This window comes from Erpetoichthys calabaricus, chromosome 8 (assembly GCF_900747795.2).
Source record: "Erpetoichthys calabaricus chromosome 8, fErpCal1.3, whole genome shotgun sequence".
In the NCBI taxonomy this organism is placed as follows: Eukaryota; Metazoa; Chordata; class Cladistia; order Polypteriformes; family Polypteridae; genus Erpetoichthys; species Erpetoichthys calabaricus.
In genome coordinates this window covers 87,809,005-87,827,635 of record NC_041401.2, presented here as the reverse complement: position 1 = coordinate 87,827,635, position 18,631 = coordinate 87,809,005, and the positions used below count along the sequence as shown (strand labels likewise).

General features: G+C 35.6%; 1 protein-coding gene across 2 annotated transcripts in view; it reads right to left on the bottom strand.

The window, feature by feature from the left end:
* The window catches only part of tbx4 (T-box transcription factor 4), a 121,332-nt gene that overhangs the window by 84,810 nt on the left and 17,891 nt on the right, over positions 1 to 18,631 (bottom strand). For both annotated transcript variants that reach the window (XM_051930807.1, XM_028808330.2), the window contains exon 3: positions 16,520 to 16,614. In XM_051930807.1, coding sequence (XP_051786767.1) covers positions 16,520 to 16,614 — 95 coding nt within the window. The remainder of the gene's footprint in view (positions 1 to 16,519; positions 16,615 to 18,631) is intronic.

Sequence of the window (18,631 nt, the reverse complement as noted above, 5' to 3'; positions counted from 1 at the left end):
GTTGTGTGTTTGTACAATACAAAATTTGACCTCATCTACAGAGATGGAAATATGTTTAACATTAAATCAATCTTAAAGTAATGTCCTTGTGTTTTTAGGTTTTGTTGTGATATATCAAATGAAGCAAAATCAAATAAATGCTAGCATGGATTTATAAGAGGAAAATACTGTAGTAACAATCTATTACATTTTTGTGACTTTCAAAATGTCTTTAAAATAGTCCCACTCCACGGATTACTTTCGTGACTAGAAGCTCTAGGCATCTGAGGTAACCTGCCAGACTGGATCTCAGTTTTGTTAACTAGCAGGAGACATAGAGTACAGATAACAGGAGAATTCTCCATGTGGAGTGAGACTGTCAGTGGAGTCCCTTAGGGGGTCTGTCCTTGGACCATTACTTTTTCTGATTCATGTTAATGACATATTGTAGATTCCAACATAAAATTGTGAAATTTTCAGATGATACTAAAACTGGAGAGATAGCAGCTACTGACTTTGACAATCTTTAGAACTGGGCAAACACTTGAAAAATGTAATTTAATTTATAAAAGTGCCAATTGTTGCATGTGGGCAAAATGAGCATCAATTATAAATACAAGATGGAAGACACTGTCCTACAGGAAGCACACTCTGAAAAGGATTTAGAGGTTTACACTGATACTACAATGGAATTGTCTAAGCAATGTGCAGATGCAATAAAAAGGCAAACAAAATGTTACAGTAGCTTATATCATAGAAACATCCATCCATCCATTTTCCAACCCGCTGAATCCAAACACAGGGTCACGGGGGTCTGCTGGAGCCAATCCCAGCCAACACAGGGCACAAGGCAGGAACCAATCCCGGGCAGGGTGCCAACCCACTGCAGATCATAGAAACAGTTGAGTATAAATCAAGAGATGTTATGCTCAGACTATATAATGTAATGGTGAGAAAGCATCTGGATTACTGTACGCAGTTCTGGTCACCATGGTACAAGAAAGACATAGCAGCACTTGAAGCTGTGCAAAGGAGAGCAACCAGGTGCATCCCAGGACTTGAAGACATGTCCTACTCTGACAGACTCAGAGAATTAAATTTGTTTAGTCTTGAACAGAGGAGACTGTGTGGGAAACTAATCCAGGTATTTAAAAATCTTCAAAGGCATTGATAAAGTAGATCTAACCAAATTCTTTTGATAAAATGGCTAATCATGTAATCAAGGACGCCATTGAAAATTTAAGGGAAGTGCTTTAGGACTGAAGATGTAAGTGCTTCTATAATCAAAGAGTTGTGGGAAATTGGAACAAACTACCAAGTCACGTAGTTGAAGCAGAAGCCTTGAAAATTTTTAAGAAGTATCTGGATGAGATATTGGGACAGTTTTTCTATCAACTAAACAAACAAGCTTGATGGACTGAATGGTCTCCTCTTGTTTGCCAAATTTCTTATGTTCCTATTCTTACATTCTAAATAGGCACAGAGGTTAGTGCTATTGCCTCACAGCTAGCTCTGGGCTTAAATTTATGTAATTGTGCTCTCACATCTCAAAGACATGCTATATTTGTTCTCTCCTTACCATGCCCCTGTTGCCTATGATATTATTTTCAGTAATGTCAGATTTTTTGAAGAAATCCTAACAATTAAAATACATAATTAAAATTCCACACTGCAAAACCCCTAAGATAGTTATGGATAATAAATGGTTATCTTTAATTTACAATATGAAGTTATCTACATATCAGTTCCACAGAATGTCTACTAAAGTCACTGGGCCTGAACTACAACTATTGAGTGCTGAAAATCCTGGATGTCTACAGTTCTTTGACTCTGCTCAGTGGTAGCGCAAGTGATTTTTTTCTGCTTGTGCTATATGAGTACTTTCTCATTCAGTGGGGTAGCTGACTTCTCAATCTATCGAAAACAACATACAGCAAATGGTTGGTGTCTTTTGAGTGTTTTTAGCCTGTTTAGAACTGGGTAGTATACAGGATAGGATTCACAAGTAATGAGCCTTTGTTCAAAAAGACAAATTTATTGAGCAAATCGGTACAACTAATTAATAGTCTTCAAAACAGGCACCTCCTGCATCAATACACTTTTGTAGGTGGCTTTTCCATGACTCGAAGGCATCCATGTAGGCCTGTTCCGGGATGGCTGCAAGGGCTGCCTTGACATTTGCTTGGATGTCCTCGATCGAGTCGAAGCGTTTTCCTTTCAGCGCTGATTTTAAGCGCGGAAACAAGAAGAAGTCAGAAGGCGACACGTCCGGACTGTAGGGAGGCTGGGGGACCACCGGAACGTTCACCCGGGCCAGGTAGGCGCTCACGATGAAGGCGTTATCGTGGCGAAGCTTCCAGCTGTCCTTGATGTTCCTTCACTTGCGCGCGACGCTTCTTTTCAGCCTTTTCAGGACTTCCAAGTAGTAAGCAGCATTCACGGTCTGTCCTTGCGGGACAAACTCGTAGTGGATGATCCCCTTCACTCCAAAGAAGGCAATGAGCATGGTCTTCGTCTTCAAAGCTCGGAGCGGTAGGAGCTCCGTTGCGTTGTGAAGCCAACACCCACCGTCGCCGTCGCTGGCAAGTGGGGGGCGCGGCGAGGTACGTTCGCATCAGAACAAAATGAGGCTCATTACTTTTGAATCCTACCCTGTATATACACTATTCATGAGTCCATAAGATTATGACAATAAAATAAAATAAAGTAACAAAGCAAATTATTTTGTTCCTTCAATGAAATGCCAAACAATAATATAATACAATACCATATAAGAAAAAGTCCAATCAGTTAACTACTATATTAATTTTCTAGACTAAGTGATCACAACATACCACAAATAGACACATTGAAGACTGTCTTAATGAAACCAACCTAAGTGACATAATTCAATGAAGATTACAGTACCAGCACAAAGTAACCATGGATTCTCACCCTTTACGCCACTCTTTTATGTAGCTTGTTATCCTTAAAGAGACCACTTGCTATTACCATACTAGTTGGAATTCTTTGGTGACTCTGGGAGACTTTTTATGGGCTCCTCTACAGCTGGCTCTAAAGCTGCTCATCTGCATGATGGAATGCCATGTCATACTGTTAATGTCTCATCTTCAGCCTGATGCACCCTGTCAATGCCATTACAACATGATCACTTACCATTTTAAGTTTTCTATAAGGACAAACCTTTTGTTATTGTGGTTTATGGCAACAGCATCATCAATTAATTTGCTCTACATTGCAAGTTCTTGGTCTTCAATTGTGAATGGCCTGCAGTGTCAAGTTGCTATCATGAGGATCAGTGCTGCAGTTTCTCAGATAGTTTTTAGACAGCAATTGACAAGAGGAACTCTGTTCACAGGCCACAGATGTTACAGACACTGTCATCAGGATATATTTCAGTTTGTACAAATCCAAAAAGGCATCATTATGGTGTCATCAGCAATTAAAACTTCTGTTGTGCCCTTGTTATTCTTTCCTTTCAAGTAGATGAACAGCTTCTAAAAACTCAGCTGCAGGGTGAACATGCAGTCCATGAACTCAATGTTAAAAATGTGCGCATGGCAGCATACATACCATGTTTGCAGGAGGTCTTAACAAAGTTTTTTCCTGTACCCCATTATTTTATCCTGATGTGACTGCCACCCCATCAAAGCATTGACAGACATGCGCATTTTTGTCAGTCTTAGTGTAAAAATTCCTCATGTATGACATTGCTTTGCAAATAGTACACTACCAATGACATTTTTTACATCTTAGTATGCCCTTACATTTATCTACCATAACTGCAAAGTGAATGGTCTCTTTAATTTCCATAATTTATACGGCTCATCACCATATCTTCTGTTATACTGATGATCGCTTTCTGAATGCTAGGGCATGTGTATTTACACATTTGCAGGACTGTCTGGAATCTTTTTGGCAACTTTCATCAAATGTGCCAAAGACATCGAGTAATTCAATTAAATGTTTTATTTTAGAGGAGTTTTTGCCCTTTTGTGATCTTGTGATTTAACCCCATACCAGGTAGTGTAAAGTTAGCTTTCCACCACAGCTGTCACGTATTCCTTGTTTTTTGCATTTTCATTGAATGTCCGTTATCTATCACATTGCTTATTTTGAGCCTTTTTGTAATATAAATTCATTCCATGCCTCCCTTTTAATTTTTTGTGATCCAGATACATTATAAGTTCTAAAAGAAGCAATGGTGTTAAACCAATTAGGAATTTGAAAGCAGAAAATGTGGGTTCCACATGATATTTATGATTATTTTTTAAAAAGTGCCTACATAGAATACAAAATACCACATCTTTGGTTATAGAATATTCCAGCCAAGAAAACTGATCAAACCTATTGTGATTAAAGCTCCTTTGCTGGGGACCACACTTTTCCGTTGGCTATTTCTGGAGAGATGGATGACGACTAATATCAATTAATTCAGTGGACAGGCCTAAGATTGCAGAAGACACTGTTCAGCTCTAGATGGAGAGCATCGAGGCGATTCTTTTCTCTCTCCTGTTCCTCTTGATCCTTTTCCAGATCACTTTCTGGCACTCCTCGTCTGCTGTCACCTTCTTCAATATAGTCTCAAGCTGGCATCATCACTAGTTCAACTTCCGTGGTAGAATTTCAAGGTAGAAGCCATTTAGATGGAAGCAGAGAACACTTCTTTATAACACTTGTACTGCACGAGACTAGACACTGCTAGCTAGGTAATTTTGCATGATCTCACCTTTTCCCCCTTGGAACTAATTGGTTCTTAAGCTACATATTAAGTTTAGAGGTGCACATATGAACATAACATACAGAATCCCCATTGTGGAAGCTGCACAGATCTACAATTAAATTGTAAACATTTTTGACAGACTATGCAGTGTTGTTTGAAGCTTGGGAGGCATTGTGGCACAAAAGTTAATACTTATCCCATACTTTCCCTGAGACCTTGGTTAAAATCTTGGTATCTGTGTGGTGACATAATATGAATGCAGGTAGTATGTGCTGTGATGGAGCAGTGTCACATACAAGTTTTAGCTTTTCGATCTCAACACATACTGTATCTAACATAAAGCCTTTAATATTTATGGATTCTAGATATATACAAATTAGCAAGAGTATCACCATTTAGTGTGGCTCTGCAGGACATGGCAAACCACTAATGATCCCTGAGTGACAGGCACAGTCAATTGCCATTAAATCATAAATGTATTTTGTATAGTCTACCGTTTTATGCAAATATTATATTATAGACAGAACTGCACAGCACAATGAGCCAATATATCTCATTGTTAAATCTGCATAACTGAACCTACTGGAGGTCTGAGATTTGTAAAACAAAGAATAAAATGAGATCACAGCATGGCTTTAGTTATGTGTAGATAAAGAAATGTGCATTACAACAGAACAATTTAAACTGAAACTCTTGAATATAAGAACTGCTTGTAGCTTTTCTAAAAATGTACAACAAAAACTTGAATAAATCTGATAAAAATAATAAAAATGTGACATTCCAGTTTATTAGTGAAAGATAAAACTGGGGCCTTGGATTTAGAGGACATTAATATAAACAATAAGCACTCAAAAATGCTATAGTTTAGTTTAAGAAGTGTCTCTGGATTGGCTTTCCACCCTCCTACTGATGGTATAATAGTTCATTACTCATTGGGGTGGGAGGGTTCCCGCTGCACCACTTTGTAGCAAAGAGTATCATATTTAGCCAAATTCCTGGGTGGTAGTGGTAGGGAGTTCCATTCACCCCACAATCCATCCTTCTGTTTCTAAACTTGCTCATTCTAATTTAGGGTTTTGGTGTTTCTGGCAAACATTTGGTGGAAGATGGGAACCGACCCTTAATGGGGCACCAATCCATTGCAGAGAATCCTTTCATACTAATTAAATAACATGTCTTTTTAATGTGGATGGAAAACCAGAGTAAATATCATATAAAGACGAGGAGTTTGTGTACACACCACACAATGAACAGTTCAACATTCCTGTTATGTTATTACTAAAGTAGGCATCATTTTCTAAAGTGACTGAACTTTTTGTTGGAAGTTTTGCTGGGTTGAATTGGAGGGAGAAAATGCCAGCAGACTGTGTGCATTCTTCTTTAATTCATGTTCCCCTGCTGGTTTCAAATGCATGCAGTGGTGCCCCCTTGCACCCCCTCTAGCACCGGCAGCACTATCGCCTATGCTTATTTAGGATTAGGCATCAGTGCTCATGTCTGTTTAGGCCTTATTATTCATCTCTGTGTTCCATTAAGGTTAGGACCTATAAAATGATGAATGCCAAGTTTCGGAAATGTGAAAGAATTGGCCTGGGCCAATAAAGTTAAAAGCACACATGGAGATAATTCCACACGTGTAATGAGTCTGAGGAATAGGAAGGTACAGCATAAATGATGGAGTCCGACTATGCTGAGATTTACTTTGGATTCAAAAAATACTTTTTACTTTCAAACTCAGCAACTGTGAAGCACCTTGACATTAATGGCATGTATATTGTCTTCTCAAATGCGTTGATATAAAAGCTGCCATTTGATATGTAGAACAGGTAGGGACTCTAGAACAGTCTAACATTAGCATTAGGCAAAACCTTGAAGTATTACACAGTGTCCAAAGTAGGAAAGAATTCTAAAAAAGGAACATGCACACATAACTCTTACAGAGGACCCCGTTAAAAGCTTTGGAAGCAATTTAGTATGGCTTTTTCATAAAAGCCGGCTTGTCTGTTACTCAGCTGAAGAAATTAAAAAAGCAAATATTATTAAAGTGTGTGTTAAGTGTTAATGTTACTTTGGCTTTAGGATCAAACAGTAGATAAATAAATATATAAATAAACAAGAACATCTGCAGGACTTTTGTATTGGTTACTAAAAGCTCATTCTAAACAAGAGACAAATTATTTCTCAGGAGACATGCCTTGAATTAAGCACACAAGCCAGATTCTAAAAATGAAAGACTTTTTCTTTTTTGTTTGCAGTTTCCAATCTGCACCACTTAAGCTTCGTTGGCAGAAGTGGAGTTTGTTCTGGTTTTTAAGTGCTTGTTAGTTGGAGTGAGGGAAATCCATCCTGTTTGACATATGGGCTCATTAGGAGGCTTGCCAGGGCTGTATTAACACCCTAAGACATTATACTGTATATGTTACTTGGTTTTATAATCATTTGAATATTTTCTCCAAATTACACATTTTCAAATGGTCTAAAATGTATTGATTGACTATGGTATTAACAATGCCTTAAAAATTTCCAAAAAATATTAAGTGGCCAGTCCTCTTATGAAGGTTTACAGTGCCCCAGATAATCATCTTTAGGTCAAATTACATCAGTTTTACAGGGATGTTTATGTGATTTGAGAGAGGGACAGTGAGTCAACAGTTTTTGGTGGACCCTTACTTTGTCTGACTCAAAGTCTGAGCTCATCGCTCAGCAATCTAACTGTCAGGAAAACTTGTCATTTTGATGCCTTATTCCTGTGTTGTAAATCCATTGTAATGTGTGAGGTGGATTCTCAAATAACAGTTAACTTGACTTTTTATGCTGTGCTTCCCATACCTTGGGTGTGTACAGCATGTAAATCTCCCACATATGTTACAAACAGCTTTGCATGCAAAACATATTTACTTCATTTACAGAGCATGAGAAGAATCCACAAACTAAAGGTCTCAGTTAGGATATTGACAGCTTTACTGCAAAACTGAAAATTGCAGTGGGTCAGTTTGTTTAAATATCACTCTGCCATTTCTGATAAAACCACTGACACTTGTGTCACTCCTATAATCAGCAAGTAGACATATACAAAAGAATCACCAGTTCCATCATATTGTAAACAGATTACAGTAAAAAGATGTTCTGTGTCTTAAAAAAATAAACATCCAGAAGTTTGGGCCTTGAATAAATATTCAGCACTGAGAAGCTCATCTGTTGATGCTGAAAATAAAGGGTTCATAATTGTCAAATCTATAGTCTCAAATGTTGGAATTCCAAGCAATGAAAACCCAGCAATTCAAGTTAAAAATAGGTTTCCAGGTATGAAGGCTTGTAATACTGAAAATAAACTGGTAGAATTTGTTGATGATGAGATTTCTTCTTTGATACTAGATACTGACACTAATGGACATTGTTTTCAACAATCTGACGTATTAAAGAGGTGCTTCATTTCTGTGTGCACAAAAGTCAGAATTTAATTGTCTGGCCCATTACCAATCATATATGAAGTGTAGGCTGCTCTTGTCTTCCTATTTATTACAGATCTGGACTGCATCTAAGGCTGTATCCTATGTAAATAATGAGGATGCTTTTTGGGATGTTGTAACAAAGTCAGATCCAAGTACAGTCAAGTTTACTGGATGGGATCTCAATTCTTACTTTTTATCCCAAAATATAGCAAAAAAAACTCTTCAGAGCATTATCTAGGCTCTAGTTTTGTGATCGTAGACTTATACCTTCAGTAATTATGTGTGCACATCTCAGAAAATATTTCCTGCTATAGTTTCAGAAAAATCACCATATACAGACTGTGGTGCAATATCAAATTACTATCAGATGTTTTGGGGTGCCTTTGTAAGTAACTTCGTTTAAATTAAAGCTTCCGATTTAAAAAAATGACTCCTTCACATTAAAGTATTTTCAAAAGTGATCTTTCAAACATTTGTTTTTTTTTCTTAGGAAATAAAGCTGTTCTTGTTACAATGCACACAGCACTAAATATGACTAAATTTAAATTACCCAAAGTTTTTATTAGGGAACTTTTTGCCAAAACTTGATTTTCAAGGACTGCTGCAGTCATTAAAGTTCAGGTTTTATATGATGTATATGATATGTTTTGGTGTGGAATGGGTTTATATGAAGGATGTGATCATGGGTTGTGACTTAAGTTTCATTTTGTTTATGTGTGTGAGAAAAACATGGGGCATCAGCACAGGGCCTGATGAGTGTTATAGAAATTTACTATGTGAAGAAAGGTATACTTTATCCATTTACATGTTTGAGGTAGACCAGTAACAGTGATAAGAATGTTTTTTCTTGAAAACTTCACTCACAGCAATTAGAATCAGAATGTTCAAATCACATACAGTAGAGCACCCAGGACCGATTTCTTATTCGGATACATCCATTTTTTACTTTACTTTACTTTTTCAGGAATTAAAACAAAACACAATTATTAGCAAGTGCTCACAAATCACTGCATTCTCACTGCATAAACAGTTGAGGATATACCGTTTGTGTTTAAATGAGGACCAAAATAGGATTTTTACATAGTATGCTTTAAAATAGATGTCAAAGTCAAATCCTGGAGGACTGTGGTGGCTGTAGGTTTTGTTCCAAACTCTTTCTTAATTATTATCTAACTAATGGTATACATAGGACCTAGTTCTTCTGTGTTAACTTTAAGGGACATTCTTTGTATTGTCAGAGACCTGCAGCCAGACAATAATGAGATGTAAAGCCGTACAATAGATGACCATCTAATTAATCATGTTTGCACTGGAGTGGCCATCATACAATATCTGTTTAAATAAAATATCTAAAATGAAAAATGTGAAGGATTGAGAAATATTGATGTGATCAGGGCCACAAAACATGTTAATGTTGCTCTCAGTAAAAGAGAAAATTAAGAAGTTTCATCATATTTCATCAACAGTTCGAAAGGGCATCTAATTAAGAAATTAGTTACAGAAAAAATGGTGGACCCCCAGAAAATGAGTTTAAGAACCTTGAGATAGCTGGTCAGTTATTGGATAACTCCACATCATTACTGTTTGGCTGCTGATTAAGGAACAAAAAAGAGACAAATTAAATTTAAGACAAAGAAGAACAATAGATTCCATTAGCAGCACTAATCGATTAATAATTAAGAAAATAATAGTAATAGTGACAACCTTCAGCAACTGTAGCCCTCCAGGATCTGAGTTTCACATACTTGCTGTAAAAGCTACGAGTGGGTTGTTTTTCTCATCACAATCTCTAAAACAACAACATTATAGTATTCAAGGTTGTCTAGCCATTAGTTAATTTTTTCCTAGTTAGTATGGACAAGTCAAGTATTAGTTTACCAACTGGTTTACTCACTATAAATAGTAAATTCGTATATTTTTTTACATTGTATTTAGAAAGTGAGAACATTTAAACAGCTAAAAGCTCTTAGACAATAAGTGTGATATTTGTATAACTTTAGCCTATTAAATAACTGGAAGCACAAAACTGTTGTGCAAAAGTTAGCATTATTGTCTAACAGCTTGATAGTCCTGTATTTTAATCAGAAACTATTGATCATTTTCAGTATGGAAGTTGTATGTTTTCTCTGTGTTTGCTAGGATTTAACTACCATAGTGTTCTTTGCACATGTCCGACACACAAGGGGGTGTTCAAAATTGGGCCTGTGTGTATGTGTGCATATGTGGGATCTCTGATGGACTGGCATCATGTCCAGGGTTGGCTCATGCCTTGTGTCTAATGCTGCTGGGATTGACTCTCTCATAATCTTGAACTGAATTTAATTGGTTTCACATATAAGTGTACATAATTATGTGGTTGGCAAAGTTTCAAAAGAAAAATCAATATGTAAAGTATATACTTTTTTTTTTTAGAAAACAAACAGTAGTATGACACCAAAGGTATTCTGTTCACAACTTGTATTCAAATTGAACTCATAAGTCTGTGACCAGTAATGTGCATTAATTCCCAACATGGGCATGTAACATTGGACCAAGGAATATATTTTTATACATCCATCCCAGTAAATCTAATGCATAGCCATGTTAATATGCGTGACTGAGACACCTGCACATGTCCTGCTTCAGGACATATCTACTTTCAAAAACACCTTGACTTGTCACCTTATTTTTTGTATTGTGAAAGCACTGCAATGCTATCTTCTATTTATTATTACTGTAATCTGTATACTAAAATGCTAAGAGGTGTAATTTCCACAATGCATTTACCAACTTACACTAAATCAGAGTTCAAGATACGTGGTATTTGAAATCTTTATTATCAAAAAACAATGCAGAAAAATGTCAGAACTGGATTCATGCTATTAAGCTAATTAATAAAGTAAAAATATGCTGCAAATAGGACTTATTTCACATCTACTCTCCATCTACAAATTTAGTAGGGGGCACTGTATTTTCATGGTGAGTCAATACATGATTACAACACAAATAAAGCCACATTTTTTTTAATTCATAACAGATATGCCTGAAATTGCCTAAGCAACAAATTACTACAAACAGAACTTCATCCTACCGAATGCAACACTGCAGGATTGCGCTGTAAGAAGGAAAAGGCAGGTTGTATGAAACAATCATTTTTGATTTTCGTTTAGTTATTCATTGCAGCAAGTTCATTTATAATTTTATTCCCTCTATTGACTGAGTTTGTAACTGGCACAATCAGTACCAAATACTTTTCTGCTTTGCATTTTGAGTTGCCTTCTCCGGCTGTATTTTTGACATTGTTGTTTGAAACTTGACAGCAGGTATAGTGACACCAAAAAGACTGTTGCAGTGAGAATGTCTCACCAGGATTACAGTTGTATCAGTTTGTTTCTAGAAAGGGCGATCCTTACAAATCAGCATTCCTTGCCTTCTTACAAATTGAAAAATTAATTTCATATAAATTATTTTTGATTGAAACTATTTTAGAAGTATATTTCATGTCTGATAAATATTTTACCAAGGTACTTGAATGTAAATTCATTTCCCCACTAAATGTTCCTGGAGAAATTGGCTTTGTCTTTTAAGTTTCCTTTGAAAGCCTTAAGAACAGATTGAGAAGTGATGATTAAAAACTTTGCAGACTTTAAGTTCTGGCTGGACTTGGAGCTCTTCAATTTTCTCATCATATAGTGGTTAGAGCAGGGGTCCTCAACTCCGGTCTGGAGGGCCCCATTGGCTACAGGTTTTCATTCTAGCCCTTTTCTTAATTAGTGACTTGTTTTTGCTGCTAATTAACTTCTTTTTAATTAATTTTATTGGACTTGCTCTTGAAGACTCAGACACCTTAATTGTTTATTTTCCTTAATATGCCCCCAAACAATAATGAGATACACAATGAACCAAAACATGACCAGCAAGACATGACCAACATTGTCGATCATGTAATATCTGACAATAAAGAAAGGTGAAAGTCTCAGGAATGCTTATCTGCTTAGGTCCCCAAAACATTTTGACGGTGCTCTTAGAAAAGAGAAAATCAACAATTTTAGAAATGTTTGCTATTACACAATGAGCCATGGAATTAAGGAACGGGTTTAATTAACAACAAGAATCAGAGCCTAATTAAGCAACTGGTTGGAGTGAAATTGGTTGGAGTTTAAGGCCCTGACTTAGTTGGTTTATTGGCTCACTCACTTCACAGTTCATTTCTGTTTGGGTGCCATTTAAGGAAAGAAATGAAGCAATTCAGAGGAATGATTAAGAAATTCAGGGGAATAAGTCTTAAAAAACAAGTCAATTAAAATTAATTCAAAAGAAGTGCATTAATTAAGAAAAGGGTTAGAATGAAAACCTGCATTCACTGGGGCACTCCAGGACTGGAGTTGAGGACCCCTGAGTTAGAGTAACATTAATGCAGTATGAAACAGTTTCAGCAATGAAATATTAAAAAGGAAGGCAGAAAATAGAAAATAATCCTATCAAGAATTTTGCCCTCATGTTTTTTAAGTGGAAGAACTTTTTCTTTAACATCTTCTACTTACTTAAACCCCACCTAGGGATGAAAGCTTGATGATATGCCATTCAGATAATACAATTTCACATGGCATACAACTGAATTCCTGTGAAGATGGGCTTGTGCCACATCTCTGTTTGACTCATTTTGCTTTAGTCTTTACAATGGGCATCTTGCTACTAACCAGTTCTCTGTCCTGGGTTGGGGTTTTTACTGTTGTTTAAGACAAATTAAGTCGTTCTATGAGTTATTGTATTGACAGTCCTTTGATTGGACTGATTTTTATCTTTTGCAGATAACAATGTGTGTGTTTCTTGTATCATTCTAATGATTACATTTCAAAAAAAAAAAAAAATAAATTCAATGAATATAAGCATGAATCAGTAGAGGTCTTAAATAAGTCAAGCAAGGATAAGCAGAAGCTGAATACCAGAATTGTGAGACCACATCTGGAACAGCATGTGCTGAAGTTCATGACAGTGCTGAAGTTTATACAATGAAGACTAGATTAATTGCAGAATTGTGCAGTATGAGCTATGTGAAATGACTGAAAGGTTTGAACCTTTTCATCTTGAACACAAATACATTAAGAGGTAAAGTAGAAAAGCAGTAAAATAATCAGTAATCAATATGTCACTGTGATTTGTGTTTTTAAACAATGTGTAGACATATTGTATGTGTTCAACTTTTACTCTGTTCACACACTCAGATGTAGATTTTGCTTGCATTTATTTACACACACAAAATATTTAGCTTGTACTAGAAAAAAAATTTTACTCTGAGTGAAACAATGTGTGAAATGATGAAGTATGGAAGGTAAGGACATTTATAAGTGTAAATATCAAAGCATAGCTGTGGAAAAACAAGATTCTTTTATAGTTTTTTTACACAAAATGTTCCAGAATTCCATTACAGACAGAGGTATGCTCAAATAGGTGTGCAAATTAATTAATAATTTGTTGGATTGATTTTAAAAGTATTTTGTAATAAGATGATAGAAAGTTAAGCAACCACACACTTCTGGCTATCTGCATTGTAAAGGTTTAAAATTTAGGCCAATGAACATTGCCACTCAGTCTTCGGAATTTTACTTTAGACTAAAACATCTGAACATTGCTAATTAGTGAAGAACTCAGCAATAGATAAGAAACATTACATGTCTGTCTTACAATTTTTCCTATCGCTTTAATGATGGTCTGCCTTACTGTGCTTCAGTGGCTGTTTATCAATTTAACCCTGCAGTAAATGTAAAACGTTTTTCTCTTATGGCTGAGTATTTTAAATTTTGCCATCTACTTAGAAATGTGTGCTTCACAGGTTGATATCCGGGGGTATGAAGAAAATAAACATTTTTTCAGGGAGGATGTGCTCATTTCAAATGTAGTTATTTTATCAAAAGTGTTCATAGTTATGAAAGGAGTTAGTAAGGTGACTATCCAGTGTTACTCTGAATGAGTTCTTCATCAAAAAGGCAAGAACATAGATGTCAGATTGCTAATGGTAAATCTGACACAAATTTTAAAAACAATCTGTTAACAAAGTAAACTATAGCTATAGGAAACAAGTTTCCAAGTAGAGTAGATGTGAGTAAAAGACTATGTGTCCTAATCAAAGTGATTTATGCATACCGTAAGTAGTAGTCATTAGGGCAACTGTTGATCAAATTTAATTGGTATCAAAGACTGATTTCTAAACAGAAGGCAAATGAACAGTTGTAATTCCTATTTCTACTTTTAAAACTAGGATATATATATAGCTAAAATACCAAAATCAAATAGAAAACATAAATTTATAGTCAGTATGAATGCCTTATCAGAGCAGCAAGTTCACACACTTTATTTGCATTTTTTTAGAAGCACTTTGACTTTTTTAAACTGTAGCAAAGTTTAACAAAAGAAGGACAGAAACTCATATGTACAGTACATGTACAAAATAACATCACATGTGTACAAGTGCTGGCAAGTGACTCATATGTCACAGTATTTGTACACTTTCATAGAGCAATGCGCTCAGAACATGGAAACATTTACAAGCCATCAAAAACATTTAAATAGCAGAGATGCTGTAATACAATGTTCAGCATAGATAATAATATACTGAAAAGTGCTATCCTAGCACAAATCTTTTGTTTAAATATTTATGTCATGTTCCTTTTAATGTGACATTTAAAGAAAAATCGTACGATTCTTTTTTTATTGGATAAATAAAAATGCATTGTTTTATTTCTTAAAATGCAGAAATAAAACAATTATTTAAGATACTGTATTTAAGTTTGTAACATTAAACAGATCTACTGTTTAGTTTTTTTTACTGTCGGTAAAAAATCATCTTAATTTACTTAAATTATTTATTTTTTGATATTGCCATTTATTTAAAACCTAAAAAAAATATTGTTTTTCTCCATAGTACTGTATCTTCACAAATGGACAGTGTAGAAATTGTTGCACTGCTAAGCCGGAGTTATGTGATCTTTTGATGTGTTCTGATGTTGCTAGCATATGAATGCTGCCAAGGTCTAGTTAGAAGTTTCTTTTGTTTGTGTAAATCCAACAAATGTGCTGAATTCAGGCGCCAGCCTATGTATTGAACTTCATCTTCAGCACGGCTGACAGTACCTTGTCCTCTAACTATTAGCTAAAGGAATGTCCCTCATGCTAGTGACAATTAATAATAACTCTTACCAAATTATAGATAGATAGATAGATAGATAGATAGATAGATAGATAGATAGATAGATAGATAGATAGATAGATAGATAGATAGATAGATTTAGTCATGATTACTCTATTTATCTGACTGTTAGAATAATATTATTAGTTTGCAATTGTCTCTTGGAAAAAGTATTTAATATAATGGCCATTGTATGCAGCAAAGGTAGAGCTACTGTATATTTCTTCACGTACATTTTGAAAGACAATTAAGGAAATCACAGATATTTTCCAGAGCAGATTATTAGATAGATTAAGTTAATTTGTATTGGAAAACAAAAATCATTATTGACTGTAGGAGCAGCTGTCTGAAGCAGAAGTTTAACATATAAACCAGTCACTCCACCTATCTGACAGCCTGTTTTTTAGAATTCAATGCCTTCAGACATATAGAGAATACACGCTAGTACACTGGTAGATGAGATTATACTGAAAGAACAAACATGAGAACAAGTAAACATTTCTTTACCACAAATTAAAAGTACAGAAAGTGTTTCATTTCACTGATTGAATTACCATTTTGTTTTAAACACAAGTCAAGCGTTAAGAAATTATGCAGCAAGTTCTTTCATTTTTTGGAATTACAAATCTGTCTCTTTATAAAACACATGCATTGCTGACCGTATAATAAAAGATTATTAATTTATGGAATATGTCCAATCCAACCCACTAATTTCTAAAAAATGTAATTTTATATCAAGACATATCTGTCAAAAGTAAGCAAGCTGTGGGATATGAATTGATGGTGTTTCACCATTCCAGTGAGTCAATGTCAATGTTTTTAAATACCCCACTGTTGGTGGTCATTTTATTCTTCAAGGTCAATATAATTTTCAAAAATATTAAAATATGCCATATAAACACCTAAAGGCACAATATAGTAGGAAATGGTCTTTATGAGAGGACAGGTTGAATTAGCCTTTCTATACATTAAATATTTTTTGAAATATAGCACTAAGTACTAAATATAAGTCAGAAATTACTGCAATTGATATGTGTATGCCAATAAAAAACAATGCAATGTATTCTGAAGTGGAAATTGCAGGTACTGTATGCATAAGGCTATTAAGCATCTTCTTTCACAAGAAAAAACACTCATTTGTATCCAAAGTTCATGCTTTCAGCAAAAATATTTTCCTCTTAGTTTCATCCCAATACAAACCTGCCTGCTTTTGTAATAATCATCTCCGTTCCCACTTCATGGAACCTCTTCCATAGATCTTTCTCATGAAGGCACACCTTGATGTTCTGAATGTTCTGAAATAAAAGAATAGATTAGGGACACTTACAGAGTTACCAGACAATTGTATATACTGTAATTGAAAGTAGCACCATTAAGCATATTAAAAGAAAAAGTAAAGAAAAAGACAGAATTTGAAATGTCTAGCACATTGGTCTCTTCGGCGTAGTTTGGAAAATGCAGCTGATTTTTGTTTTGTTTTCTCTGATAGCACCACTTTTTCTTAGATGATGGATGGAGTCCATTAGCTTCAGAAAGATACAGCTGAGGAGGTCAAGGTTGAATTTTTTTTAAATGTTACTTTATGTCACATTTCTAAGATTTGTTTCAGGATGACTTGGGATTTTGGTGCAAACAAAAGTGAGTGCTGAACTGGCAAGTGGTAGATGGTGAGACCAAATCAATAAATCAAAGCAATAATTTTGTTAGCTTGTCTGCAAGGATAAATACCCATCACAAATCATAAGAAAATTGGCAGACATAGTTGTTTACCTGTGGTAGAGACACTGTGCATCTGAAACAAAATTACAAGTGTTAGATTTACCCCTATGCGATGCCCATTAACATGTCCATAACCACCTAAGGTAATATGACCACTGGCGCAGACCATGCAGACCAAACTCTTCTGTCTGTCCTTCTGTGCTAGTGCAGCATGTTAGCTCCTCTAGCCTCTCTTCTGTAATTGGTCAAAATGGGGTTCAGGGATTTATCCATGCACCCACTTTCCAAACCTACTTCTTCCATTACAGTAATACAGCCCGCCCTGATGAGTCTGAATGCAAGTTAAGAACCAATAGTGCATCAGTGGGCATAGTAATGCTGAAACACCACAAGAAATTCATACTGCCCTAGTTCAGAAACACCAATTAACCTGACAAGCACATCTTGGAAAAGTCAGAGGAATGTAGACTACCCAGACAAAACTCATACCAACAATGGAGAACATGTGAATTGGACAAAGGCAGTGACTGGGCTTGGATTAAAATCCACAATTTTTAGAGTTAGGAGGTAGTAGTGAGGGCTACCACCCCACCATGTCACCTAGATTTCCATCAGTCACCACTTAAGGCCCTGCTTCTCTCCCACATGTTTGTCCATGGAAGACTGTCACAGCATCTGTGCTGTTCTTCATGTAGCGGCCTAATCAACTTCCCTCCTCACTTTAATGCAGTGGCTCTCAAACTCAGTCCTGGGGACAGCATGTGGCTGCAGTTTCTTTTTTTTTTTTGTTCAAATCAACTTCTGTTTTTTATTGGGCTCCTAGCTTAATTAATGTTTCTATGTTTTTGGATCAATGAAGAAATTGCAAATTACAACATATGTATGATGCATCCCAGTTTATCATTATGAATTCATAGCCAGTCATAACTTCTTTTGTAAATAATGAAAACTGCTGAAATTGTCGGACAGTATTTTCACATCCATACTTTGAGAATGGAGAGAGGGATCTCTGGGGCATGTGATAATATTGCAGCCTGGCTGTCCTTCTTTCACCCTTTTTTGTTTTTTTCAGCAATTAAATCTTGTTTCTATATGCAGATTACAATACACTGCTATATACTGAACAGTTCTATACAGCAAACAGTTAACTCTTCCCATATATTAAATTGAGCAATCTGAACTTCTCTGGCTTTTCTGTTGTCAGAATCCAACAATTCATAAATGAATAAGGTACACAAAGGTTGATATTTTTCTTATGTATCTTTATGTGGATTTGACATGCAAGAAAAAAGTGGAACTGTTAATCTGAAAACTGCAAGGTGCATTACCAGCATTCGGCATACCATCAAGTTTTAGAAAGTAAAGGGTCTGTACGAGAAATTAGGAAATTATTGAAGTAGCAGAACAGCATTCCTGATCATTCCCACTCACTTCAAACACTGCTAACCATGATATCAGATCCATTTAAATGAGTTGCCAAAGCAAAGAGGCAGAAGACCAATATTTTCCATTCCTACTCCTAAGTGATGACATGTACTCTTAGGACAGAACTAGTGGTTTCTGTTTTTCCTCTTCAAGAGGGTAGGTAATATT